General features: G+C 43.0%; 1 protein-coding gene across 8 annotated transcripts; it reads right to left on the bottom strand.

Moving 5' to 3' along the window:
• On the bottom strand, positions 1 to 26,773 carry fgfr1a (fibroblast growth factor receptor 1a). Of its 8 annotated transcripts, none has more exons than XM_079270560.1 (18): positions 26,136 to 26,773; positions 21,733 to 21,904; positions 16,215 to 16,463; positions 15,950 to 16,039; positions 14,770 to 14,942; positions 12,262 to 12,385; positions 10,399 to 10,589; positions 9,933 to 10,083; positions 6,026 to 6,222; positions 5,483 to 5,628; positions 5,152 to 5,273; positions 4,566 to 4,676; positions 3,096 to 3,286; positions 2,789 to 2,911; positions 2,631 to 2,701; positions 2,397 to 2,534; positions 1,457 to 1,562; positions 1 to 1,374 (listed from the first exon to the last, which is right to left on the bottom strand). In XM_079270560.1, exons 2-18 carry the CDS (start codon positions 21,875 to 21,877, stop codon positions 1,183 to 1,185), a joined length of 2,520 nt encoding a protein of 839 aa, XP_079126686.1. In that variant the 5' UTR covers positions 21,878 to 21,904; positions 26,136 to 26,773; the 3' UTR covers positions 1 to 1,182. The 8 variants fall into 8 exon arrangements, with proteins under 8 accessions (XP_079126686.1, XP_079126691.1, XP_079126689.1 ...); XM_079270565.1 differs by having other exon boundaries at positions 1 to 1,349; XM_079270563.1 differs by having other exon boundaries at positions 6,032 to 6,222.
• Positions 26,774 to 27,213: the final 440 nt, after the last annotated feature.

Genomic DNA, 27,213 nt, shown 5'->3' with positions numbered 1-27,213 from the left:
CGATAGCATTTTATTTAATGTAATCCTTTTACGATGACATACGTGTTCTGCAACCCTTCATCAGAAGTGATATGGCAGCAAACGTAACTCCTGTTAAAGCATTTCCAGCAGAAGATAAGTTCATCACATGGAAGGCATGCACAAGTGGAAGTGCATGATGTTGACTGAAGCTAATTACTCTGGATTTTAACAAGCATAGCATACAACCAGGAATATTTAGTTGTGACCATCCTTGAAATGAAGGAACATTGAATGAGACAAGATAACATTTTCCACATACATCCAGCATACAGACAGTCAGACACACAACACATATTTTCATAAATCTCCTCTGATGGAGAGAAACCCCAAACACTGAGTTACTGTATTGCAGGTTTGTCATGAAAAGCACTTACAGTTAAAAAATAGAAAACCCAATATATATTTTTTCATTGATGATTATGCAGTAAGTTTAGGGGAATCAAAGCCGTGATAAAATAAGATAACTGGCCATGTAATCCTCAGCAATTTAAAGACATTCTTATGTAACAACCGCCCCTACAGACTATATTAAAAAATGGATCAAACAAAAGCATCCTTGTACAAAAGAAAATAAATCAATGATGGTAATAAAAATAAGAGTACAATGTAAATATATATTCATATTTATAATTTTCTAACTGTATTTACAAGAAGATAGTGAATGCTCCAGAGGACCACGGTGCTGCAGGTCCCTTGGTAGTATATTCTCTGGATTTGGTCTGAAAAGCAGAATATTGTCCTTCACTACTGATGAAACAACCATGAATGGAAAAAAACAACAAAACGAACAAAAACCTGACATTATCATAGTCAGTCCTTTCGATTCTCCTGACCCGTGGAATGCCCAAAGTGGAGAGAAGAGTGGGAGTCTGCTCTTCTTTTTTTTTCTTTTTTCTGACACTGTGCCAAACTGCCATGCCTGTTAATACAAAGTGCCCCATAAACATCATCACCACCAAGAACCGTGGAACCGGCTGCACTCCTCAGTCCATGTGCGCCAACACGTTCTACGAGGTGTCTCTCCAAGCTCCTTTCCCACAGAGCACGGAGTGTTTTTTTTAGCTTCATCTCTGGGAATGTGGGGTAGAGTACAACCCCATGAGGCAGGGAGCGTAGGAAATGTCAATGTTTTTCTGAATGGAGATGAGGTATCAGCGTTTCTTAATGGCTGCCCCGTTGGAGTGGGGAGGGAACTTTGGCAGGCAGGGCTCCTCCGCTCCGGCATCGTGGGAGAAGACAGAGTCCTCGCCCGAGGAGCAGGTGGAGCTGCGGGTGTCCGGGTAGTTGGGGGAATATTGGTCCAGAGGCGCCGACAGCTCCAAATAATCCTGTAGGCAACAAAGAGGACAAAAACTAAAAATATATATAAACACATTTCACTTCCAAAACAGACATTTCTGCTGCATCATTGCATGATGAGGAGAGGCGGACTGACCTGGTTGGCGGTCATGGCCAGGCAGCGATCCAGGTCCTCCACCAGCTGTTTGAATGTGGGTCTGTGAGAAGGCACAGCATGCCAGCAGTCCCTCATCATCATATACCTGCAGAGATCAAGAGATTTTAAAATTGAGCAGTCAAAATGACCTTATCCTTTTATAAAAAAAGAACTACCACATGTGACTGTTAAATTCTTGTGAGGAGTGGTTGTAAACATCGAGCTGTAGCTGGAAGGTGACAATCTAACACCAATATGTTCCATTTGGAGCTCACTCGAGTGTGAGCCTCTCCTTTTATTGGCCGTCACACAAACAATGGTCGGGGTCATTATTATGTTGCTAAGCACCTGGAATTTTTCTGATATACAACAACATGGCAAATACAAATATTAACGCCAAACTGTTTTTGCCACGCATGAGACACAACAGATTGTTTGTCACCTTCAAAATTACTTTTTTTAAAAAGCGATAAACTTGGCTTACTCTCTTGGAAATCGAGACAATATATTGTTTAAATCATAACCCACGTCATCCCCTCAATAGTTGTACTGTTGAAGTAGGCAACATCTGGTTCAGAGTGAGTCTGGTTGTGACCAGGCAAGCTCAAAAACAGAAAACCTCTCAGCATTATATTTGCAACTCATTAACCGTCACTTGCTAGAAAAACAATCCAGTGCGATTACAACAGTGCAGCTGTCATAAATACAGGGCTGTTTTGATCATGTAGTGATCATATGCAGTACGTGCGGTGTCTAGTGTGCTAAGAAATAAAAGATCTTTTAAAAAAAGACAATTACAATGCATCTGGCCATGCCGTACCATTTAATATTCTCCCGATTAGTTTAACCTTACCAAATAAGGAAATGCAGGGAAATAGCTATTAAGAATTCCATCTATCTGAGGAACATGTTTGATTTTAGGTGCGTCGTGTTTCCTTACAGTTCATGAGTGCATGTTGAGGGCTTGTCCATACGGTGACCTTCCTTCAGCAGCTTGAACAGCTCCTCCACTGGGACTCCGGGATATGGAGAGCCCCCCAGGGTGAAGATCTCCCAAAGCAAAACCCCAAATGACCAGCTGCCGACAGAAACAGTCAGTCGTCTACATTATCTGCACGACTACATGCTTTCCTCACATTGCATAAAGAAAGAAATGATGACATGCGATACTCACACATCACTTTGGTTTGTGTATATCCGGTCAAACAGAGCCTCGGGGGCCATCCACTTGACGGGTAAACGACCCTGTGGAAAGAGGTACGCATGTTACGGGCTACAGTGTTGAGGATTGTCCATGGGCCTGTGTGCTAAACAAATGGTGAGAATACTCACATTGGTGGTCTTCTTATAGTAATCAATGTGGTGGATATCTCTCGCCAGGCCGAAGTCCGCTATTTTCATCACGTTGTCCTCCGTTACCAAAACATTGCGAGCGGCAAGATCTCTGTGGATGCACTGCAGGAATAACAACAGACATTAGTAAGACTGAACCGGTGTCCTGAGAGTCAGCTTCTTAAATACAAGGCCCGAACCGCGGGAGAATATTTACCATTCAAAGGCATGTACATTTTGCATAGAGATGCGTTTCTCTACCCTTCTACACCTAGGTTGAGGATGAATACTTGTCCTTTGTCGTTACCTTTTTGGAGGACAAGTACTCCATGCCTCGGGCCACTTGATAAGCACAGGACACCAGGTCTTTGATGGACATGTTCTCCACGGGAACCTGGTCTGGGTTGTAGCAGTACTCCATGCCTGGTGGGCGCCGAGCTCGCAAGTACTCCCGCAAGTTGCCCTTGGATGCATACTCTACTATCACATACAGAGGACCTAAAAGCAAATACAAGAATAAATCACCTCTAAATCATCGCCATAGAATGAGACCACGTAACATACAATTTTGAATTGGGACACGGGCATTATTTAGTGTAATTGATGGCAGCACTGATACAATTATTATAAGGGCACCAAAATAATCTTTGTGATGGGAGCGGGAGTATTCAGTGTGCACATGACCAAATACTTAAAAATGAAATCTAAGACTGATGGTGTCACAAAAGTAAAGCTGCGCCTGAAGATGTTTTTGATGAGTCGATTAATCCATCGACCAATTCATAGATTACAATAAACATTTAATTCCTGATTGACATAACAAATACATACATTAAAAACTTGTCCGACTAATATTTCAATATCTTATTCAATCATCGTCTCTTAAAAACAATCAAACGCAATAAGTAATTATGAAATAACATTTTTGTAAGCGATGACGTCGACAAAGCGTCCCAACGCTACTCACAAGGCCATTGAGATCAATTGGATCCCTTGCCTTTGTGAGTGAGAATGTGTAAGATTGAATAGTTCACGGCAGATGTTGTAAATACTTCGGGATCAATAGAGACGCGCAAATGAGTTACCCGAGATACAACTCAATGTCAAAACAGTCGGTAAAGTGGACAAAGAGCTTTGTGTTTCAGGGTGGAAGCAGCAGAGCGGTGTGCACTGCAGGGTCAGTAGAGGTTAGTTTTCTTTAGCTTTTCGTCAGGGATGATTGGAGGGAAGCGGCAGCAGCCGTGGTCGATTCAATCTGCGAGTTCGGAAGTTGGTGTCAGATTGGTTTACTCATGCTGTTCTACACATCTCTCACAGTAACGTTCATGGTTGTCTGGACAACATAGTGTGTGTGTGTGTGTGTGTGTGTGTGTGTGTGTGTGTGTGTGTGTGTGTGTGTGTGTGTGTGTGTGTGTGTGTGTGTGTGTGTGTGTGTGTGTGTGTGTGTGTGTGTGTGTGTGTGTGTGTGTGTGTGTGTGTGTGTGTGTGTGTGTGTGTGTGTGTGTGTGTGTGTGTGTGTGTGTGTGTGTGTGTGTGTGTGTGTGTGTGTGTGTGTGTGTGTGTGTGTGTGTGTGTGTGTGTGTGTGTGTGTGTGTGTGTGTGTGTGTGTGTGTGTGTGTGTGTGTGTGTGTGTGTGTGTGTGTGTGTGTGTGTGTGTGTGTGTGTGTGTGTGTGTGTGTGTGTGTGTGTGTGTGTGTGTGTGTGTGTGTGTGTGTGTGTGTGTGTGTTGGCCGGAGCAGGGCAGGTCAGTAGCAGACCCCTGACTGTCTGGTCCTACCATCCTGTGTGCAGGCTCCCAGCAGATTAATGATGTTCTTGTGCTTCCCAATGATCTTCATCATCTCCATCTCTGAAATCAGGTCCGATAGGTCTTTCTCTGTGGCGTCAGCTGTAGGGAGTAATCATATTAGGGCAATTAGACAATGTTCTGCTGGTGAAAAAGGCCAAAACGACCGTACAATAATCATCCTACAAAGTATATACACCAACATTGCAACTATTGCAGTTAGGCTGGCATTTGTCTTGGAGATCGCTCCCGGGGGAAAGGCACTTAAAGTAGGAGACAATAAATGCTACTTTCCCTACATCCTCACTCCTCCGTGCAGTTTAATGAACACTGTTTTATATAGGATGTCAAGGGTTCTCATAAATTTGTACTCTGCTCTCCCATTTGCAAAGTTGCTGGGATCCAGTGGCAGATATCTCTTAGTATCTGCTCGTCACAGTTGAGCATTGACTTCATGCTTCTTTAACATCTAAACTGAGGCGATTTCCTCTCTGCAAAGCTTATTCAAACATATCTTGTTAGTTTCAGTACCAATCAATCCAGGTCTACGGTTCACCCACAAGAACAGCTCACTTACATTTCAACATTTTGACTGCAACCTTGGTCACACGGTTTTGCTTCTCTTTGTCAAGACCCAGCGCCTCTCCCATCACCACCAGACCGAAGCAGCCTTCACCCAGCGGCTTCCCAAGAACAAGTCTGTGAGGAGGAGAAGAAGAAACATCAGACAGTCAACAGTCAGCGGAGTTCAACTCCAAATCTGCATTATGCGCGTGTGACGCTTGGCTTTTCATTTTGAAGCTTCAACGTTGATTCTAAACGTAAGTTCAATTTTAGAGACTTTGCTTTTCTTAGGTTTAGTTCAGTTTATGTTCTGGCCCTGTCTGAAGGTTTTGACCTGGACATACCTGTCCCGGAGAAGCTCCCAGCGGGGATCCTGGGGCAGTTCATACTCAGACACCCCTGACAGCATTGGAGATCCGCTGGAAGAGAGGCGGGAGGGACGAACCAGCATCACTCCAGAGTGGATGGAGGAGCTAGAGTCCACAGACACCTGAGGAAAAGAAGACTGACATTACTCCTCTCGTAGTGGAACAGACACCAGCAGCAAGAGCTTATTAAGTTAACAGTGCCCAAAAGAAAATTAAAACTAGAGTAGTTGATCAAATGTAGGACCTTTTAAAATCACCTAAACCAGTCAGGCACCATACGAATGGAGAAGAAATACTCTTCAAATACACATACTTACCTTATGTACAATACCTTAAGGCGCTACAATGAACCTGAAAGCCCTTTGAATAAATACTTTTAGTTTTCTGTTAGCAGCTGAGCCAAGGAGCGCAAAACACATTGTAAAGCATTGAATTTACAAATTACTTCAACAAATGGCATATGGAGAGAGAGAGAAGAGATGAAAAGGTATAAATATTCCAAACCCCCTATCTACTTTCTGTTACCTGTCTGCGCAGCGGGATGCTTTTGGCCAGCTTGTGGACAGCCAGCTGACTGTTGAAGTCACTCTTCTTTGAGGAGGTGCGAATCTTCCCTATAATTGCGAAGGCAATCATGACCGCGATGAAAAAGAAGCCCACGCAGTAGATGACCACCTCCAGGTAGGTGTGGTTGGCTGGAGGATAGTGCGGGACCGCTAGATGGGGGAGGGTGGAATGCAAGGCGACAGGGGGCAGGGAGGGGTGGGGTCAGCTGTCATCCATGAAAATAGACTACCACAGAAAGTCTGACTTTATATACCCGATAATCACACCAATCATACCCATGCTTTCAAGTAAACTGCAACACACATAAACCTAACTGACCATCCACACAGCTGATCTGTTTAAAAACCAGAGCCTTTGACACAAAGGAAAGAAATTGGAGCCCAGGCCTTCACTGTACATATGAGAATTAGTCAATGAATCACTGAGAAATAATTGGAGAAAAGCCAAATGACCCCAATTCAACACATTGCTTGATACAGATACATTTTCTTAAAAACACACTTATATAAATATTTTGATTGGGACCAAGTAATAGATATGTCAGAGTTTAACAGTGTGCAAAGGATCTGACTTTCATACAGAGTATTAACACTGCACACACACACACACACACACACACACACACACTTGTAGGTCTAAAAGCAGCACAACACAAAGCATGAGCTCAGTACAGTAGTTTAACTGCTCGATTTGTTGAATAAAATATCCAATTCTGACTTCCATTTGAAAAACTATTCTAAAACGAGTTGGTGCTGGTAATAAACAAAATCTCTTTTAAGAAAACAACATATGTGTAAAAAAAAAATGCTAACACTTTGAAAATAAATTGTCCAATTCAGATCTTGTTTTTTTCCTCCCATTCAGTGAAAACACCGACGTTTATTCATACCAACTCTAGGGGTGTAATGGGCTCCATATTTCAGTGAAAAAGACGCATACCTTGGCTTGGGATGGCTTGGCGTTGGGCACAGGAGCTAGATCTCACTAATCAGTTAGAAAAAACGCAAAAAAATAAGAAGAAAAACGCATTCCGGTCCACTCATAAACTCACAACCTGTTGAGGTCATTAATGATGCTGTTGAACGAATTAAGCCTCTTCTTTATTCTTGAAAACTTTCAATTCAAACAGCTGCTCATTCCTGTCTGGTGTATTGCTAAAAACACTTCCGAATGAATGAGCATAATGCCTGAACATGAACATCCTTTTCTCAATGCACAACTATTTATTTAACAGCTTTACTTGTTCAAGCGTTGATGTAAATTCTGCTAAGAGTTGCTTATTCTGAATATTACTAAATTGCTTGTTTTTGCAGTTAAAGTTTCCCGAATACTAATAAAAGTCTTACTAATGAAAAATATTAGACATGGCATTGTGTTGCTTCCTGCTATTGGGAGATATATCACATGCAAGTAATTTGTGCTGGAAGCACTACATATTGAACAATGCATCCCAAACCAAGGGTGCCAAACTGACCGAAGTGTACCGTTACACCCCTAACCAACACCGGCAACACAAGTGAGCTGCACTTGTGTGAAGAGGCTGACTGACAAGCAAGCTTGATAATTGGACAAATGCCCATTCCAACCCTCCGGAATGAGACACATCCACTGCCAATTATCAGAGCATGCCGCTGTGTTCACAGCAGGAAATGACATCAGGGATACATGTCATTTTGTAGCAGTTGTCAAAGAAAATCAGCGTTACACCAAATCGAATGCAAACACCAGTTAAAGAGCAGAATGGGAGAGACAGTTCATGATCAGAGCTGCCAAACAACCCCTCAAATGAAAGATCTACATGGCCTACGCCATTAAACCAGAGGAATATTAGGCTGTTAAAAAATAGCAGTGTCTGAGTTTGTAAAGACAAATGCAAACATTTACTGTATAAACTGAAAAATGCTTGAAGATAGCTTTCCTGCAAATCACTGAACAAATGTTTAGTTGTATAACCACTGTTGCATGGAGTCAACCAACTTCTGCCACCAGTGAACAGGGGAATTGCGGAATGTAGTCCAATCGTCGTGGGCTGGAATACCTGTTCACAGGTGGCAGAAGTTGGTTGACTCCATGCAACACAGATGTGAAGCAGTTCTCAGAAACAGTGGTTATACAACTAAATATTTGTCTTTGTTGAGTTTGTAAAGACACATGCAGACACTGCTATTTTGTTGAACAGCCTAATATTCCTTTTTCTTCACTTTCTGTGAAGTAATACATCTCAGACATTTGTCTTCATGTTTTGATTTGGAATAGAATGTGCAGTGTTCCCATGGGAATAAAAGCTATTATAAGGATTTTGGGCTTTACTCTCTTTTTTTAAACACTGCTATTATTTTAAACACAACTGTGCATAGTAACACGTTTTGTTTTTTTATGTATTGTGACTGTGGGGAGAATAGAAACGCATCGGTTTTATTCATAAAAAACGATACTGTGTATTCAAAACACATTGGGCTTATTAGTATTATTACATACATTTTACGAATTTCATTTACGTTTGACAAATGAACATACATCACATTAAGTTTATTTGTGTTAAAACTATGTCATCCAAATGGATGGAAATTTTAAATGCAATTAAAATACATAAATCTTAATTATCAGGCCTAAATATTTCTGTGAGTGTATACCTCTATGTATGTGGTCTTGTTTTTACAACACTACTGGCCTGTTTCTATATGTTGATTTGTTTTTGTCATGGTGGATCAGGTTCAGAAGGCTCTTGGGTTGTTTGGCATTTGCTGATTCCATTGAAGAAACTGCAGAGCATGGCTCATACTCTCCCATCTAGAGAGCTTTGATGGAGCAGGAGCCATGCTGAGGATAGAGAGAGGGCGAGTTTGAGTACTCGTAACTCGCTCTGGCTTCCTCTCACATTTTTCGACAGAACTAGAGTCGAACAAGACCCTTTTCTGTCAAATGTGAAGGTGGACAGCCAGGCTGGAGTTGGAAAAAGGGAAATAGTGAACAAATAGGAGAGAGACAGAACCACTGATACCTTCAAAAACGGTCAACCATGCAGAGTGATGAGAGAACCCGATAGAATTGCCCGCCAAGCAGGTGTACTCCCCAGCGTCATCATAAGACACATTTCTCAGTTGGAGGACTTCCATTTCCTTGTCCGTGGTGTTAAGGCCAGCGGTCTAGAAAATAACAAAGGAAGCAGACCCAACAAGAGGCCCAAGAGGGGAAAGGGAACCATGAGTAAAGGATTCTGAAAGAGAAAGGAGATGGAGGAGTGTTCTCCTCCACGATTAAACACCATCTGCCCAAAAAAGTACCACCGGGAGCCCCAGCAGGGGACTCCAGTATCTGTTAGTGGAGGAGCAGGTTAGGTTGACTCTGCGCTTCTGAACCCCACATTGAGCCACCACATCAAATACCTCAGTCTCATCTCTACATGCAAGAGATGGGCAACATGGAAAACTCCACAGCAGAACAGGGCACACTCAAATCCACACTCATACTTCCGATAGGTACTCAGAGGACAGCTGGAAATAAAACAAAAAAGGGGAGAGAGCCTGTGAGCCGTGAAAGGAGGACTTTGAAGGGCAAGGGAGTGAGAGTAATAGAAGAAGATGGCAAGAGAGGCCCTTATTAGGAGGGCACAGCACAGGCATGGGGCAGGAATGAGAACGGGTCCAACATTAACCTGAGACTAAACACTTTCAACTGTTCTGCTGGGAATTTTCCATAGCGTCATTTACAGTCAGGCGCACTGAGGCAGGAGAGAGGGAGGGAGAAACGGAGGGAGGGAGGGAGGAGAGAAACAGCTGAGGTTGTCTCGAGTTATACGGCCCTAGTTTTTCCAGGTGGTCCTAGAAGCGCCTCCCCTGTACTGCTGCGTGGTGGTTACCTGTGGGCTCATATCTGGTGACAGTCAGCCAGGCCGACTGATTGGCCTCTCCTATATAATTGGACACTTTACATATATACTCTCCGCTCTCCTCCTCAGTCACATTGTAGAGGGTCAGCACCTGAGCGTCCGAGCTATTGACCCCAGAATGCTGGAAATAAAAACATGTCATGTGCAGCACAGAAAGAAAAAGTAGCAAAACACAAACATGAAATTAGAGTAGAGAATTCAGGAAAGATTTGTCAATTTGTTGGGGTTGTGTTCAGAGTTACAATAGCAAGATAAAGGTAATTTATTGCATTGAATGCAATTTGGAAACCTTTTACATAATTCTTGGCTGTCTCAGGAAAGAACTGACATAGCAATAGAGGACATATCTAATCCAAATCCCTCCCTTTTCCTAATTAGCATTAACACAGTTATCTATACTGGCTAGTTGCTGCAGGATCAATGAGAAAGCTCCTACCTTGAGGACACGGACATACGGTAAACCATCAGGACCAACTCGGCTTCCATTGAGCTCGATGTGCTTCAGCCACTGGATATGAGGCTGAGGGTCGCTGAACACCTTGCACTCAAACTCCACGTCGCTGCCCACCACTGCGGTGCGATTTGCTGGCAGGCCAGCCTGCAGGATTGGTCTGTGGGGAGAACGCTCTGCAACGCAATCAGAACATACACAAATGTTAGTTTAGAAGACGTTTGGCGAGCAGTCGTCTTGCATTGCAGGACCTCTCGGTGTTAGCGCTTTGCCAGCGCTAAACAGCGGTCTGGTTCACACATTATCATCCTGATAAACCAATCCCAATCATCTTGGGTAGTGATAAGCAGAGGATGCACCTACTGTGACCTCGCAAAAATAGACAGATGACACAGGCTTGTACGGGGTTCCCACCACACAGTTTCATGGACAAAACCTCCAAACTTTTCAAGGACTCACAATAAAATGTCCATGAACAATCACAACTTAGGTACACAAACAGAAGTGTATAGTCCAAATGTTATTATTGTATCAAAACTAAACAGCAACCATTTTAATCTGTAATAGTTAGTTTTGTTCATATTCACTTAAAATACTTCAAACTACAGGCACAGTCAATACACTGCTCATTATTTTATTTCAAAATAGCTTTACAAACATCTTTATCAGTCTGGCACTGATATAAGGGGAGACAAAACTGATTGTGCCATCAGTGTATTCTTAATGCATTGGATTGGAAATTAATTTCGAGATTTAAATCTGAAAAAACCGAATGCAGCAACATAACGGCTACAGAAAATACATTTGCCTCTATGTGATATTAAGTGAACGGTTCTCCACAGAAGATCTATGTAACAATTCATTTCACAATAAAAATGACTTTTCCCAAAACCTTCAAGGATTTTAATAATTCCATGACTTTCCCAGCTTTTCCTGGTCAGTGGGAACCCTGTTTATACACAGTCTACAGACTAGGCGAGCAGTGAAGCAACCACGCAATATCAAAGACAAATGCGTGCAATAACTAAAAAGTACACAGACGACCGATTGTCAAACAAGCCAAATAAAACCTCCGTCACGGCGTTGTTACTGGAAATGCCGGGGTAGACGGCAAACAAGGTCACCTGTATTGTGTAAATTACAGATTGAAATTTCTTATCTTGAGAACAAAAGAGGCAATTTGTTTTTTTGTTTTTTTTGCTATGAGCTGCTTTTGTAATTATTAAGAGTTGGCCACAATAGCAACGCTACGTTATCTAATCTGGACCGGTTACCGTGAAATGAAATGTTGCTGCTCCATTTTGATGACCGATAACTCCAAAGTAAATTTACAAGCCAAGAATCTGGAAGAATTTCAACTGGCCAGGCGTTTCTGACCAAGACATTGGTGGCGCTTTAGCAAATAGTCGGTGACAAAACTCTCCCCTCGCTGAAGCAATACCAACGCTCACCAGGGTCTGGACCTCTACTGGAGGTCAGGAGACGCCCAGGGGACCACAGTGACTGAGGGAGTGGGTCTGTGATTTATAAAAACCAGCCGTGTAAGAGCGAGCAGTTCCTAGAGGAGTAATCGCTTCTCTCCTCAACATGGATCCATCACTCACGCCACAAGTACACAGGCTTTATTTAACAAACGGCTGACAAAGTGACCCAGCTCCCCCTACACAAGGCCGTGCCCCGCTGTGCTGTTGTGACAACAAATCACATTTGACTGGTTAATCAGATATTTGTGGAATTGTTCAAACATGACTCTAGAGCCTCATGAATATTCAACGGGTTATTAAACACGATCGATAAAGCGGGATCCTAGTGTAACACAGCAACAACATGATTACAGTGAACACTTACCCACTACATCGAGCTGGTAGGTGTGATTGATGCTGCCGTACTGGTTTTCGACCACACAGGTATAGTTTCCCTTGTCAGAGGGTACTACAGATTCCATGATGATGGTCCAGACATGGTCACGGACCTAAGAATTTGGGGGGGGAAAGCAAAGGTTATAGTGGCTGGCCTGGCATAAAGCCCAGATAGAACTTCTGCTCATCGTGAAATATGTTGCATTTGTTAGTCTGATGGTATGAGACAGAGCAGGTAAAGCCCCAGCTGGGTGCACAGATCCGTTAACTTGTTGGTGGCTACGGATTTCTCGACTGACACATTTTTTAAATTTCCTTTCCACAACGGAAATGGTAAGAATAAACACTTAATAGCTCCAGCCTGCATGTAGAAGTGTCTTTGGGCAAGATATTGCACCACAAATTGCTCCTGAAGGCTGTGCAATCGTTGTGAGAATGATTCGATTAGAATGCGGCGCTGGTGGCACCTTCTATGTCAGCTTCTGCAGAATATGAACATGCGTGTGTGTGAACAGGGTAAATGTCAGCATGTATTGTAAAGCACTTTGAGTGGTCGGAAGACGAGAAAGGTACCGTATAAATACACGTCTATTCATCATCTAAGCTGAAATGTTTTCAATCAAATCGAATTAACATAAATGAGGCCAGTAGGAAGCCAATCATTGCAACATGGAGCTAGACTGTAATTCCGTGTTTAACAGCTAAAATCTTAAAGAACACGGGCATTTTGTCTCCTTCTGCTTTCTCCTAATATGAATTGTCAAATCTTTTTTTTTTTCATTTCAAAGCCTCGGCTAACAAGGTCAATGACGTGTGATGTGATGATAACAAGATAACACACTACTCCCTCTTCCTGTGACACCACCCAATGTTATAAACAGCGGATCTTTTGTCTAACCAAACAAAGAACACAGGAAAATATGGACATGTTTTATATACATCTGCCCCAACCGATCATTAGCGCCAGCTGATATCTGGCTCTTTTTTTCCCAGAGACATGTTATAGTTTTTCTTCCATAAACCTGCCAAGACCGGCAGTGTGTGATTAACCAACGGACCTCTAAGGCAATGGCAACATCAAACATGCATATACACAGACTGAGCCATACGGTTTCCCTCATTTAGCTAAAAACGTGATGAGGGAGTCCAGCTGCCAGATGTGTTGTGCTTGGCTTCATATACATGTGGTCTACATTATTCCCTCCCTCCTGCACGTCTCCATGCAGACGATATGAACAATAGTAGCCCGGCCATAAACGCAAGAGTGTGGGAGGGATATGAGAGATGTCGCCGGCCGCTAACGCAGACCTTTGCACCTCAACTAAAATAATAATAAAAAAAATAAAAAAACAGCAGCCAGATGGTTAAGTGTGCTGCTTGGCTGGGTGGGGGGCTTGAGGAAGGGGGGGGGAGGCAGGCAGCTGAGAGGAAACTCCTAAATGTGTCCCAGCTGGGGAGGGAGATGGGCTAGGCCAGCACGAGACAAGGCTGGACTGGCCTACGCCTTGATGGGAAGAGCAGATGCAGGGAAAGCTCTTTCTTAGTGCACAGACATCCCACACCTGCAAGTCAACTGTTACAGAAAGCACAATATTTATACAGCCACCCCAAAAAAAGAATGGCCATATTATATGATGGTTGATTCGATTGTAGATTACTACAGTGGCGTCCTTTTTCCCCCCCAACAGGAAATTAAATGTGGTATATAACAGATCTGGTCCACATCAGTCTTATCGGTCATTATAATCTCACATTTTATCAGCAGTTAGCATCACATTTGAATAAAGCTTGCCTGGAAATGGGAAGATGTTGAGAAATACAGTTATCACCGCACGCACACATGCTATATCACAGATACCGTATGAAATAAGTTATACCTTGCCAGTTAGTAAGTACCGGTACACGTACATTTTGTCATCAGAGGGTGAACCCGTAGGCTCTGTGCGGATATCTGCGCACCGGCAAATGAGTTGTGACCGCCACTGTGAAACGCATCCTCCAGGCGGAAAGTATAAACTGAACTACGGTGCGTCCGTGACGTCAGCAGCAGTCTGTGTACGCGTCCGTTTGGGAGTTTAACCAAGGCTAAAGTACCACGGTAGATTTACTGCTGCGTGGATGTAATTACAGAAACGACGATGCACTGACACCCAGAACGAGGACAGCCAACGTTATCCTTCATCCAAGCGCGGGGCTAAGATTGCCCACCTGGAGGTATTATCACGATGGCACAACGTTCCTTTTTGTGGCATAGGGTTTCATCTTGTATTGTTTTCAGGTGAAATGTGAAACTTGCCTCTGTGTTTCAATTGCAGGATGTGACTCTTATTCCAGGGGAGGGGGTGGCGATCTAATGTGGAGATGAGCTCACCGACATCTCGACGAGTGGTGAATGAGCTTGGAGAGATTCACTGAGACATGCTAAGGAAGGTGTAGTGTCACTAAGAAGAAGCTGAGGGGAACAAATGTAAGAAATGTATATTTTTTAATTATTAACCTTGAAGCCTCCAATGCGATGGTCTCTCTTGAACTCCCTGCCATTCTTGTACCATTTCAGGGTGGGAATTGGGTTGCCGCTGGCTTGGCATCGAAACTTCACCGTCTTACTGGCTGGGACAGCGTGAAGCTTTTTCTCCATTTTCTCTGGATAAGCCCATTGTGGGGCCATTGCTAAAGAATAAGACAGAAAAAAAAAACAGTTGAGTAACACATAAAGCTACGTGTGTATTTTCTTAAACTTGAGGACACATAACTCAGTTTAAGTACCCTAAACTTCAGGCTAGATGTTGTAGACCGCATTACATAATGACCCTCTGAGAATCACCACCTTATCTTGGTGGAGGAGTATGCTGCGTCCCTGGGAGCTGTGTTGTCTGGGGTAATAGCTCCTGGTAGGATGGCCCAAGGCCAACTGGCCCCAGGGGAGGAGCCAGACCAAGAACGAGTCACAGACTGGATATGCAGCACCTCGTCGCTGTCATAGTTTCTCTCTGACTTTGCGGTCATATCAGCCAGCTTCGGACACTTGAGTTGTGACCGAAAGAATGACATTTCGTAGGGTGGCTGGGCTTACCCGTAGAGACCATTTTACTGAGCATGCTGCCACCGCAACCCAGCCTTACATAATACATGTTCACCCAAAGATTTCTAAATTATAGTCACAAGGCTTGGTCGTACTGGATGGGGCAAGATATAGTTTTGAATAGAAAAAAGAAACAAACAAACTATTTAAATAAAAAAAATGCTGTGGCTTCAAAATGGCCAGGCGGGTCAGGGGGCAACAAAGCTCTGGGAGTCAGAGTACAAACTCATGCTTGCCATGCTTGGTAGCTGCTGGGTTCTTTGTGGGCAGAGTGGGCAGTAAGAGCCAGATGATAAAGCCCAAGTGTCCTCATCACTTTACAGACAAATTGGATGACTTCTAAGGTTAACCACGATTAGTCACAGCGGAGACATTCCTCGTGTAGAAGTTGTAACTGAGGTAGTGAACGCCCTCTGATTCAGAGTGAAATCATTCACCTCAGTGTGACCAACACGCACATGGCAGACCCATAATTGAATAATAAAGCTTTCAAATAAGTGACCAGTCGTGACAATTACTCATACCCCTGTGACTCTGGGCCAGCGAGTAAGTAGCAGTAGCATTAGGAACTTGAAGAGATCGGCGGCACACTTACGCAGCAGTATTTGACTGCCCAACAGTTTGGCTTTCTCTGATGAAGACTCTTCATCTTCATCATCATCCTCAGATGAGGCCAGGGTATCAACTAGAGAAACACAAAGTGACAGATCCATTCATACTGATCCACAGCATGTTTAAGAACAAAAAAGAAAACGTAAAAGTGTGGGCACAATCTTTCAGCATGTACATATACACTGAAGCCAGGGGTGAGTATCTGATGCACACTCTTTACAATCCAATTCATCTTTCTATTACTTTACCTGTGACGTTGAAGTAGACGCTGTGGTTGCCGAAGGTGGTGCATGTGTACAGACCAGAGTCCGTCAGCTCCACCGCCTCGATCTCCAGCTGGCCTCTGCGGATGCGAGTGTGTTCTCCATCCACCACCGCCGCCACGTGGTCCTTGGTCCAGTTGACAGCATGGGGGGAGTCTTTGGCAAAGCAACTCAGATCCAGACGATCCCCGAGATAGAGAGTGAACAGCTCCACTTGCGTTTCCACAGAGACTACTAAGGAAAACAGGAGGACGTGGTTTTTAATGACAGCTCTGTAGTTATTCAAGACTCTTTATGTAGCCTAATTATAAAAAAATTAAAAATGGCCCCACGAGCACATAAAAAGCTAAAAAGGCACAAACTAACTATACGACAAATGCAAGTCATTCACAATAAGATAAGTGCACACGATATGACTAAAGAATAAATATTAACTGTTCACAGAGCTCTCACACAATACACGGGTGTATCTTTACTGTAGAATCAGCAAAAATAACTTCAATCAACAGGGTCCAAGAGGAGAAGAGCCCGCCTAACCTCTCCCTCAAATCAAATCATATCCAAAATTAGTTACGGCCCCATCGCCAGGCAGGCAAGGAGCTACTTGGGAAAGGAAGGTGAAATTCAATTAAGAGGATTGAAGAGCGGGAAGGTGTCATGGAGCGAGACACCTGAGCCCCCCTGTTCTAAATGACTACATAGTCCACGAGGGGGAGGGGGTAACACAATTACGCTGACACGTTGTCCATCACGATAGTGTTGTTTGTCTTGTTACAAAAGGTCGAAAACGTCACTGGCCAACTTGCTAGACATTCTTGCTCTAGGATTACGCAGCCGTGCTAAAAAAAAAAAAAGGCACAAATGGTGCATTGTTCCAATTAGCATCCTGATTTTGTGGACAGGCTGCAACTACCCATCATTTTCAATATCGATTCAGTGACAGATTATTTTCTTGTATTAATCATTTATGAAATGACACGGAGCACAAGATGTCTTCAAATGTCTCGTTTCATCCAAACAACACTCAAAGATATTTAGTAGACATTACACCAATGACCAAATGAATATTAAATAGCTGCAGATACATTTTTTGTCGATCGACTGATTGATGAACTAGTCGTGTCTGCTCTGGTTTACATCGTTGTTTTAGCCAGGTAGCGCCACTAAGTGATCCCCTGTGGCAGCACCACAATGTCAAATCTGAGTCATTTCACTCATCCTCCCTTCCTACATAGTCCCTTTGGTATTAGAGCAAGAAAAGCAGAACTAGATAATCAAATAGCCATCACGCTACGCAATCCATCAAGAAGGGATTATTCTGAAATGTTCTCAAAGTCCACTGTTTGTAAAAAAAAAAAAACGCACTTCCTCAGAACAGGAAGAACATCCATGCAGCATAAACTCAGCACAGCATCAGCAAACCTGACTAATCCCTCCCACCCTCACAACAAAGGTCTCCAAACAATAAAGGGGACGAGGGAGCAAGTGAGCATGTGCACAGGAGCGAGCGAGCGAGCGAGGGCCTGCAGCGGCAGGTTCTAGTGCCAGTTGCTATGGTGACCCCACTTGGGCCTAGTAAAGGTATTTCCTGGATCACATATGTCTGACAGGCCCTTAATCCCAGCAGGAGAAAGGGGCCAGGGGGTAGGATCAACTTTCTCCTCAGAAACAAACTCAAACGGGGGGAAAAGCAGAAGTTTAGTGATGGACTACAGCGATCCAACTAGGACTACAGCCTTAAACGTAACGTCTCTCTCCGTGTGGTGTGTGTGTGTGGGGTCATTATGCTTCTGTCCCTGTCCTCTAAATGGAGATGCCACTGATAAGTCTGTGTCAACATCCCAGCTGTTAATCTGGCCGCAGACATCATAAAGTGCCCATAACAGCTGTAAAAGTTAGCTTGTTGCTATATTGTAAACCACAGTCGGGACCATTTGTGCTTCTGTGACAACCGACTTAAAAGGTGGAGTAAGATATAAACACAATATAGTCAAAACAACAGACTACTGTCTAAAAAGAAAGACTATTTTTCTGATTAATTAGATACTAAAAGTAGCAGCACACTCAAAGTAAATATAGTTTCAACTCTTCACAATGAGGAAGGTGCCAGGTTTCCAGCATTTCTTTTCAATCAGAGGAGCTTTAATCCTCCTGCCGCTGTGATTGGATTAAAATGGATCAAGGACCATATTTTCAGAAAGCGACCGATCTGGAATGTGTTCTACCATCCATTCGGACAAATTGATTGGCATCGTTTACAATCAGCCTAATGACGTAAATCATCGTGACAGGAGTAAGAAATCATTGAGAGCTTTTAAACTATAGGGAGGAACAAAGCTCACTATGTTAAAAGACCAAATAAAAAAAGAGAAGAGTTTGCACCAGTCTATGGAACCTACTCCGGCTACAGAATAGGAAGCAATATGCCGCGTGAATGACTTCTGGGATTTCCTGCTCTCACTGGAGTGATGGTTGACTGCAGTAATGTCGGGCCGGTTGAGGCTCTGCGGTGGAGGAAAATGGCGATGGTTTCCTCTGCTGATTTGACCACACCAGAGTGAAAAGGTGGCGGACATGTAGAGGGGATTGATGATAGACAAACGACAGGAAGCAAAAAAAATAAAAATAATAGGACAATGCCTATTAGCAAGCCACAAAAAATTCACTAAGCGAGTGTCCCTCCTGAAAGCACTCCAGTGGAGGAGCTTTTCATTCCTAAATGAGCCTCCTGACAATCGGCATGGATTAACACTCTGGAGCGACATGACTTACTGTGTGTCATTCAAATGAGTTCAGCTACATTTAGCCTTACATTATGGCTTTAATGACTAACGCAGCAGAACCAGGGCTTCTTAAAAGAATGGAACGTCACATTGATTTACGGTAGTTCTTTCACCACCGTTATGAGTACCGGGGGCTGCTCTGCTGCAGGTTTGTCTGAGGAGACGCATGCTCACACAGTTTGAAAAATACCTTTAAAATGGTTTGCAGAGGCATGTTGCAACACGGATTAAAGTAGTCCATTCGACTCAAACGACACGTGCTTTCCTTTCAACAGTTTTTTTTACCATTGACCTAAGTTCACATGAATAACTGACAAAAAACATTCTATTGTTTCTGAGCTGTGCTAAAGAGACAGACTGGAGTGAGGTTCTTCCAAACTTCGGCTCATGCTTTACAAATTTAGTTTTGACATCATGTCCACTGCTCAGCCTCGATACATAAACAGCTTTGGAGAAAATGTGCCTTCTCTCTTCCTTTAATTTAAACTCACACACGCTAACCAACACACCAGGAAATACAGAACGGACAAAAGGAAATCTGACATCTGAATGTTTAGATCCACAAAAGCATAATCATTCAAATCCATGATGAAAACAGTATCTCAGCTCCAAGGCGTGCAGTAAATGTACAGCTCCTTTGCGACAAAACAAACCTAGAGATTTTGTGCCATTTCTGAAATACGTGGAAGATTTGACAAATGATTGCTCCTCTATCAGCTGGATATGCATTATGTGATGATATTAAAATTGTATTGTTATAATACCTTTATCTTTGCATAAAATTGCCTGCCTACTGAATGGCTTTAACCATTTGTCGAACGTAATTGTCTCTTTTTATCTTAAATTGTTGCTACCGTTTTGAAAGGCATAATGAAGTTCCATTAATGAAGCACCATTTTAAGATTCTAATTAAAGTAGCTTTGTGCATCGATGTCCAATTTTCCAACAGAAAAACAGCCTTCGTCTAAAAATTGCTTCCACCCCTACTTCTTATGTTTCCTGCTAACAATTGGTTCTGTGTCACCATCACCGTAAAGACCAGTTGGTTACCCTTGAGTGGAAATAAATGCAGACAAGGAAAAAGTCAAATTGAATCTGGTGCTATCCTGAAGTCAGTTCACTTGTTTTGTCCACAGAGGCTCCTCTGGGCCTCCAGCGCTGTCTAGATTTTACGAGCCCTCCACTGAAAGGGTCAGCGGCTCATCTACTCTGACAGAAGAGCATCCAGTCAAATGAATCCTCCGGGAACGCCACATAAACAACTTTCTGACATTTCACCGTCACATCCAAGAAGACATATGCTGACATTGAAATTATTATGACAAAACAACAAGTTGCTCTGAATTATTGAACCGAGAAAAACTTTAAGGGCTGTAATCGTTTGAATGGCTGAAATGAATTTGTTCAGAGGATATTCTTTTCTTATGGGAACACAAAACAAAGACAAACACAGAATCATGCATAAAACACGACTATTTCCATATAACTGTTGCGTTTCCCCAACCAAGACAAAAGGAATGCAACCAAATGCTTCTGCTGTGATTGTTTGTCGACAGCTGAAGCCATCCGTCACCCAGCAGGGAAGCGGGTGGGGGGGGGGGGGGGGGGGAAGAGTGAAGCATTCCCAGGCAAGAAGTCAGTGGGGGAGCAGGAGAAAAGGCGCAGAGGCGCATAGATAGTACCTGGCCATTTGGTGATTAAGAACTGGGTGGAGTGTAAATGCATCAGACTTCCCCCACCCTCATGGAAATGTATGGCTCACCTAGAAGACAAAGTCTCCTCAGAAACCCAATCCTCGGGGATAAGGGAGGGCTCAAAGTAGCATCTTCTTTCCTTTTCTTAAAAAAAAAAGCAGGCTAATTTATAGTTTCCCTGACAGTCAACGCCTCTCTCAGTGACAACAAATACCTTTTCATTACAAAAGGAGGAGAGGAGCATGGACTGCTAGGTAGTGGGGCTGCCCTGAGGCTAGAGATGGGAGTCATTTAGTCCTCCCTGTCCCAGTGTTGGCTTAAACACAGCCGCACCAAGTTTATTTTAGGGCTTACAGCCCAAGAGAGACCCTCTTGCTTAATTACTCTAATTATAACCTTGAGCTGTTATCATATTTTACTGCTCCCCACTTCCGACTCCAAAGTGTAAACATCCAAACCCATCTACTCACAAGTCCGGGCAGCTATTACACCGCTGGACTAAATCCAAGAGACACATTTTTAAGGATTTGATTTCAGTGCCTCGTTCCCCTTTTTCAGACGTTATTGTGTGCAACAGGCAGACTGGGCTCAATTCTTTATAGGCACTCTAAAAAGTCCAGTTTAAGAACAAAATAAAAGCATTAGAACAAAACTTCAGTCTGAGAAGAAAACCGATTTCCCACAACTTGGTTTAGTTAGCCAGGAAAAACAGAAAAGGAGTTAAAAATAGTCCAAAACACCGTTGTGCCACATCTGACACAGTAAAGAGCACTCAAACATCAGACTCAGGAGAACGGGGGTGGTGGAGGAAACACTGACGCTACAAAGGACAGACTTCACCAAGGCCTGGAGTGTGTTAGGATTACATTCCTTAACAAAGAACAAAGCTTTGATTATCAATGGACTGCTTCTCAAGGCAACAGTCTAGATAAGTCAGACTTAATAAGTTCAAACGGTTACATGATATTAAAAAAATACAGTCTACAAATGAAGTAGAAGAAGCGTTACGACATGGAGCCATCTTACCTTCGTGAGTGTTGGCAGGCCGGCCCTGGATCCTTAGAACTTGGGCGAATAAAACCAGACAGAGAAGTAGACTTGGCCTCATCAGCATCCTGCTGAGGGAGCTACAACTGTTGGCTTTTCTGCGATTGGAACTCCATTCAGGCATCAGCAGCGAGTCATTCACAGTGTTAAACTAAAAACAAACAAAGAGCAATAAAAAAACAAATTAATGCATGGCCACGTGAGCAAGCGTCATAAAAGTTTTGTTACGAGTAAGAAAAAGTCAAAAAATCTGTTCAGGGTCCAGGTTTGACCTAAAGACAAAAATAAACTATGTTCGGGGAAAATGAACGTCGGTATACAAGAACGATATATCCGTTTTGGGGCTCTTCAAACTTAAACAATTTAAAAAAAAAGGAATTTTTTTAAATATTTTTTTTTATAAATGGCAATCTATACTTCTGTTGACATGGAAATTCCTCACTCGTCCAAAAAGAATAGGATATTCTGTATGTCTACACGGTTCAAGGTGGATACTTGAGCATTTAGGCCTCTTTGTACAGGAACACTGATAAGAAGCTCGCTCTGATAGCTCGAGCAAACAAACACTGGATACATCTTGCTCAGCTCTTGGGAATTGAAACACTTTCAAGACTTCAAAGTAAAGACTGAAGTATGAACTCGCAGAGACTGTCGTGACACTAAGACAGTGTTCATGTATTTGCTGTTGGACCAATGTTGAAGGGGCTGAAGAATGTTCGGTACCCTCCTAAATGGGGCACAGTGCTATTGGGTGACCCTCGCATGCACATCTGCTTGCATCATAACCTCTGCAGCATCTGGCCATACAGATTAACACTTGCCCAAAACCCCCCTTGAGGAATTTGTTTAAGACCAAGAAAAAAAAAACACAGCCTGTTACGTGACACCCCTGTAGAGAGAGAACGCCGGGCCATCATTTCCACGCTGAGAGATCTATCACCCAACAGTTGGTTTTGGTCCCAGAGCCCAAATTGACCCCCCTGCAACCATTTGCTCCCACAAGTTGTCAGGAAAGGGTCAAACTAATGCTGGTTTTTATCCGAGTCGAGCCTAAGAACACAGGCCCCATGAATGAAGATCCTACACAACAATGGAGTCATTAATTAACCTAAAATATCATAGTCCACTACGTAAAACAGCAGCAGCATCACATCTGGGTCAAAGAAACCCCGACTGGGTTTACAGCCTCACAAGTCATGTTCAGATGCAGCTGTGAGGTAAACCCTCGTGCGAGCGTTCCGTCGCTGAAACATTGTGTTCTCCTCAAAAAACTAATTCAATTTCACTTTCTAAAAAAGCGCCAGTGTTCCAGCAGCTGAGCTGCGTCAGGGGGTCCGAGGGGGATAAAGGAGCGTGGTCATCGCGGCCCCGCGAGCGGTGACTCATCACCAGTGTTTGGGAACGATCCAAGAAAAGTGCTTCTGCTGCCAGACAGAAGGAGCCGCAGAGCGAGAGAGCGGCCACGTTCCCTCGGCCCTCGTCACTAGGACAACTGGCAATAATTGAGAGAGGAGGAAGCAGCTTCTTTAAAAAAGTGTGACACACCACTTTGTCATCTTCTGCTGCTGCGGGGGCCAAGCGTTAAACACAGTGTGTCTTACTATGCACACACTGGGCACACTCACCGTGACCTCGTGAGTCATCGAGAAGAGAAACTGACCGACACATTGGCTGATATTGGCTTATCATAGATATCAGTAGCAAAATAAATAAAGGTATAGGCTCCATTTTTGTACGTATTAGATTCCCATTCTGTCCGATTCATATATTTTCAGTGTCGTTTTTATTTATAGTTACCATCAGAGCTCAACCGAGCCAATATTATCTTACTGCTAGATAGATACATAGAATTGGTCGGCTGATGGGTTTTTCTAAAAACCTCAGATGTTTTAGAAACTGTGACCATTACATAGTTTGTTTTTCGGCTAAATGTCCTGATAAGCCTGTATATTGGTCACAATTCTTTAAAAAACAAATCTAAAAAGGATCTGTCTCAAGCTCAATATTTGGCCTCAAAAATCCAGCAGCTGTTGGGCTGCAGAACTATATAAAAATATAATTTTGTTTACTAATCAGAATGTTCTGTTAATTTGTGCGTACTCTTATTGTCTCACAGTATTGTTCAAATATACTGCCCAAGGACATATTTTACTGAATTCAATAGCCAAATTCAAAGGATCCCTTCCATATATTGAACAGCCCAAATCATTTTGGACACATTCGGATGAACAGAAATGACACAGGGGTCAAAATGACTAACACATCTCAGACCTGTGAGCTCTCCACCACTATTATTAAACGTCTATGTTAGCTTCACTTAACAGCAGTGCCAGGGGAGTCTACACCAATTAGCAGCCAGTGGTACACTCAAACTGAAAAACCAAGAGCAGCATCTATCCACAGATCTGGTGTTATGTTGCTCTCTTTAGTGTGCCAAATAAAAAATACATTGAGTTTTGTTGCTGACATTTTTAGAAAGCAAGTTTGCATATAAATTGTATGAAATAAATTGGGATTTAAAAACTCAAAAGACGGCGCAAGTATGGATGGATCACGCCCAGAATGATCCGTGGTGAATGAACGGTGACCGGTCAGAAAATAAAAGCAGCATCAGAAAGGAAGAAGACATTTCTGCTGCATATGGAACCCCGTATAAGAGTAACACTTCACACAATAGTCTGGCAAATAAAAGGGGTTAAACTAAACAGATTAGAACACGCAAGACATCATTCAGCTTCTCGCATTATACAAAGACAAAGGTTACAGGCTTTAGCCATAACATGACCTGCACCGTAACGACTGTTCACCGCCATCCATGCATAAAATTCCTCAGCTCCCAAATTATGGAGCCCCCCCCCCCCAGTTATCTCTGCACTCCCAGCCAGCAACAGGCCAGTCTGCACAGGGCTGCAGTTCAGCGGACATAAGAGCATCAGACCATCTCCCCAGGCTACTGTTTCCACAAAAACAGAAACTTCGGTTTCTTTCTTTGCAGCCTCACAAACTGAAATCGGTGATTTGCCACCTGAGGGCCATGGAGGGGAGCTCAGGTGTCACGATGAAGATTACCCTCAAACGTAAAGACAATCAATGTCAAGCCATCCGAGACGGAGCCATTTGGTTGACGCTTTAAAGTGCTTTAAGGTACACTCAGTCCTTTTCAGCGTATGCATGAACTGTGTATATTTTCCCAAAGGATGGTTAAACCGGGACACACAACATGTTGCATCTAAATGAAAATCAGCCTAAAATATCCGAAAAGCACACAATCAAATTAAATCCTACACCTCTTGAGAACAACTGCCTAAAATCTAAACTCACTAAAGGTTGCAAGGACACATTTAATTAAACGCCACATTTCTTTATGGATTTAGTTATAATAAAAATACAATCTCAAGTCGCAATAACTGTGTGCAAAAGGGGGGCAGCCGAGTGAATTAAAGGGCATGACTGTTCCTCACTTCCCATTATATGGAGGAGAAACCTTTTTTTCCCTCCTGGTGAACATGCTGCTTTTCTAAACCATCAATCTTCTCCCTCTCGCTTCACATCATAACATTTAGGGCTTTACACAACATCAGACTGCCTGCCCCCCCAAGACCCAGACTTCATGACAGATGTAGTAATGATGGCTGTCCTCGGAGAATTTTAAAAAGGAGGTTAAGTTAATTCAGCAATTTGTTCGACGATTTGAAAGAAATATAGAAATGATGTGAAATGAAGTGTTTGGTTTGAGCCGGTGTCGTGAATCGTACAGGGCTGAAGACACGACTAAGGTCGTTTTTTCAGAGATAAAACACATTTGATAGCGACTGCAAACACATTTCACAAGACAATAAAGAAGTTCAGGAAAGTCCCACGGATCCATGAAACCAACTTCAAATGTATTTTTGGAAAAAAAAGGAATAGCGCCATCACGTGCAGCTTTAAACATTTGCGTTCTCTGGTCTGATTCGAGAGATCTAATCTGATCAAAGGCGGCTGCTAGTGACTTCACATATAAAACCGAAGGAGTTTGTTTGCAGGACTGCAGCCAACATTTGGGCCTCGTGCGTAAACGTTTGTCCCCTCTTATTTTCAAGCATGGAGACCGAGGTGTTACAGACACCGAGGTCTCTGGAGAAAGCAACACGCGTAAACAGACAGTTTCTCCATCGGTCTTAACTACAGAGCACAAACATTTTCAAAAACAGGTGGTTGTATTTCAGAAATAAAATTAACTCCAAAAGAATTTAGGAACCACAATTCTTGAAGTACCTCCATATTAGGACAAGAGGTTCATCAACATAGTAAAAATGACAACGATGGAGGTCAATATCCAAACCCTTTGGCACGTAAACATAAAGTGAATCTAGATCAGAGCGGAGGAATTAATGGCTCACCTTACTGGTGGGGGGCTGAGAAACAGCCAGTGTTGGTCCGATAAGGAAGACTCCGGAGCAGAGATTTGGATGCAGAAACAAAACTTCCCGAATAACAGTATATCCAGACGGTGCAGCGGTGTCCGTCAACGAAGCGCACTAACTCCAAACTACCAACGTTTGGCTAACAAGTTCGCGCATATTTTTTTGCAAAACTTGTGCGTAAGAGGAAAAAAAGAACGTGCGTCGCCCACTCCAAAAAAAGAAAAAGAGTAAAATAATCAAAAGCTGCGGAAAGAGAACTTCCTAAATACTATTAAGATGTGGTTTCCCTGATTTACTTTGCGACGACCTTCTTGTATCTTACCTCGCTGACGTGAACCTCTACTACTACTCCGTGAGAACAGCCTATGCGGTAGTTCTTCGTAGCGCTGGTCCCTTTATCCCAAAACGTTTCGCTCGCGATGAAATGAAGTCACCTCACCTCCGAAAACTGTGTCCCAAAGTTGTTCAACCCACTCTAACAAAATATCTGCAAACAAAATGTCGTTCGGTGTTATGTGTCTGCAAAGGAGCGGTGTTTAAAATGAATCCTAGAAAGTATTGTTGGACGATTCCTGGCGGAGAAATGCTGTTAAACAACGAGAGTCCGCGCTGCTCCAAACCTCCCCCCTTCAATCTGAGAATATGCGCATCCTCCGGACCATTGTCAAGACACGCGGAGTAACAAGGACAGCTTCCGGTCTATTACTACAAAATAGTAGGAAACCTAGGCATGTAGAAATGAACTGAAGTATGCTAAATAAAAGGACTAAAAGGCTACATACTGATTGGTTTGAGTGGAGATGACTGCGGGATATTAACGTGGAGAGGATGCATTTATCAAAGACAAAACAGAAATCCACCATGACATCAAATTGGAGAGCAAACATTACTTTTATTTAGTTACCTGCTGTCACACACATGTCTTGTTCATGTATTACTTACATCTTACTTTTACTTGAGTTTACCCTGGAATTCATTTGTTGTGCATCAAAGTTGTTCTACTGTGTGTTTCTATGAAAACTAGACAAAACAAAAAACCCACAAAAACAAATCA

This window comes from Melanostigma gelatinosum (genome assembly GCF_949748355.1).
Source record: "Melanostigma gelatinosum genome assembly, chromosome: 6".
In the NCBI taxonomy this organism is placed as follows: Eukaryota; Metazoa; Chordata; class Actinopteri; order Perciformes; family Zoarcidae; genus Melanostigma; species Melanostigma gelatinosum.
Note: the sequence above shows the minus strand (reverse complement) of the source record. Positions and strands in the feature narration are given on the sequence as shown.

Excerpts from the sequence above, each read along its gene's own strand:
- fgfr1a (XM_079270560.1), bottom strand. The coding sequence starts at position 21,877 with ATGCCTGAATGGAGTTCCAATCGCAGAAAAGCCAACAGTTGTAGCTCC. Across the intron at positions 14,943-15,949 it reads GGGCAGTCAAATACTGCTGC|CAATGGCCCCACAATGGGCT; the intron begins GTAAGTGTGCCG and ends CTTATTCTTTAG. Across the intron at positions 1,563-2,396 it reads TCAACATGCACTCATGAACT|GTATATGATGATGAGGGACT; the intron begins GTAAGGAAACAC and ends TGATCTCTGCAG.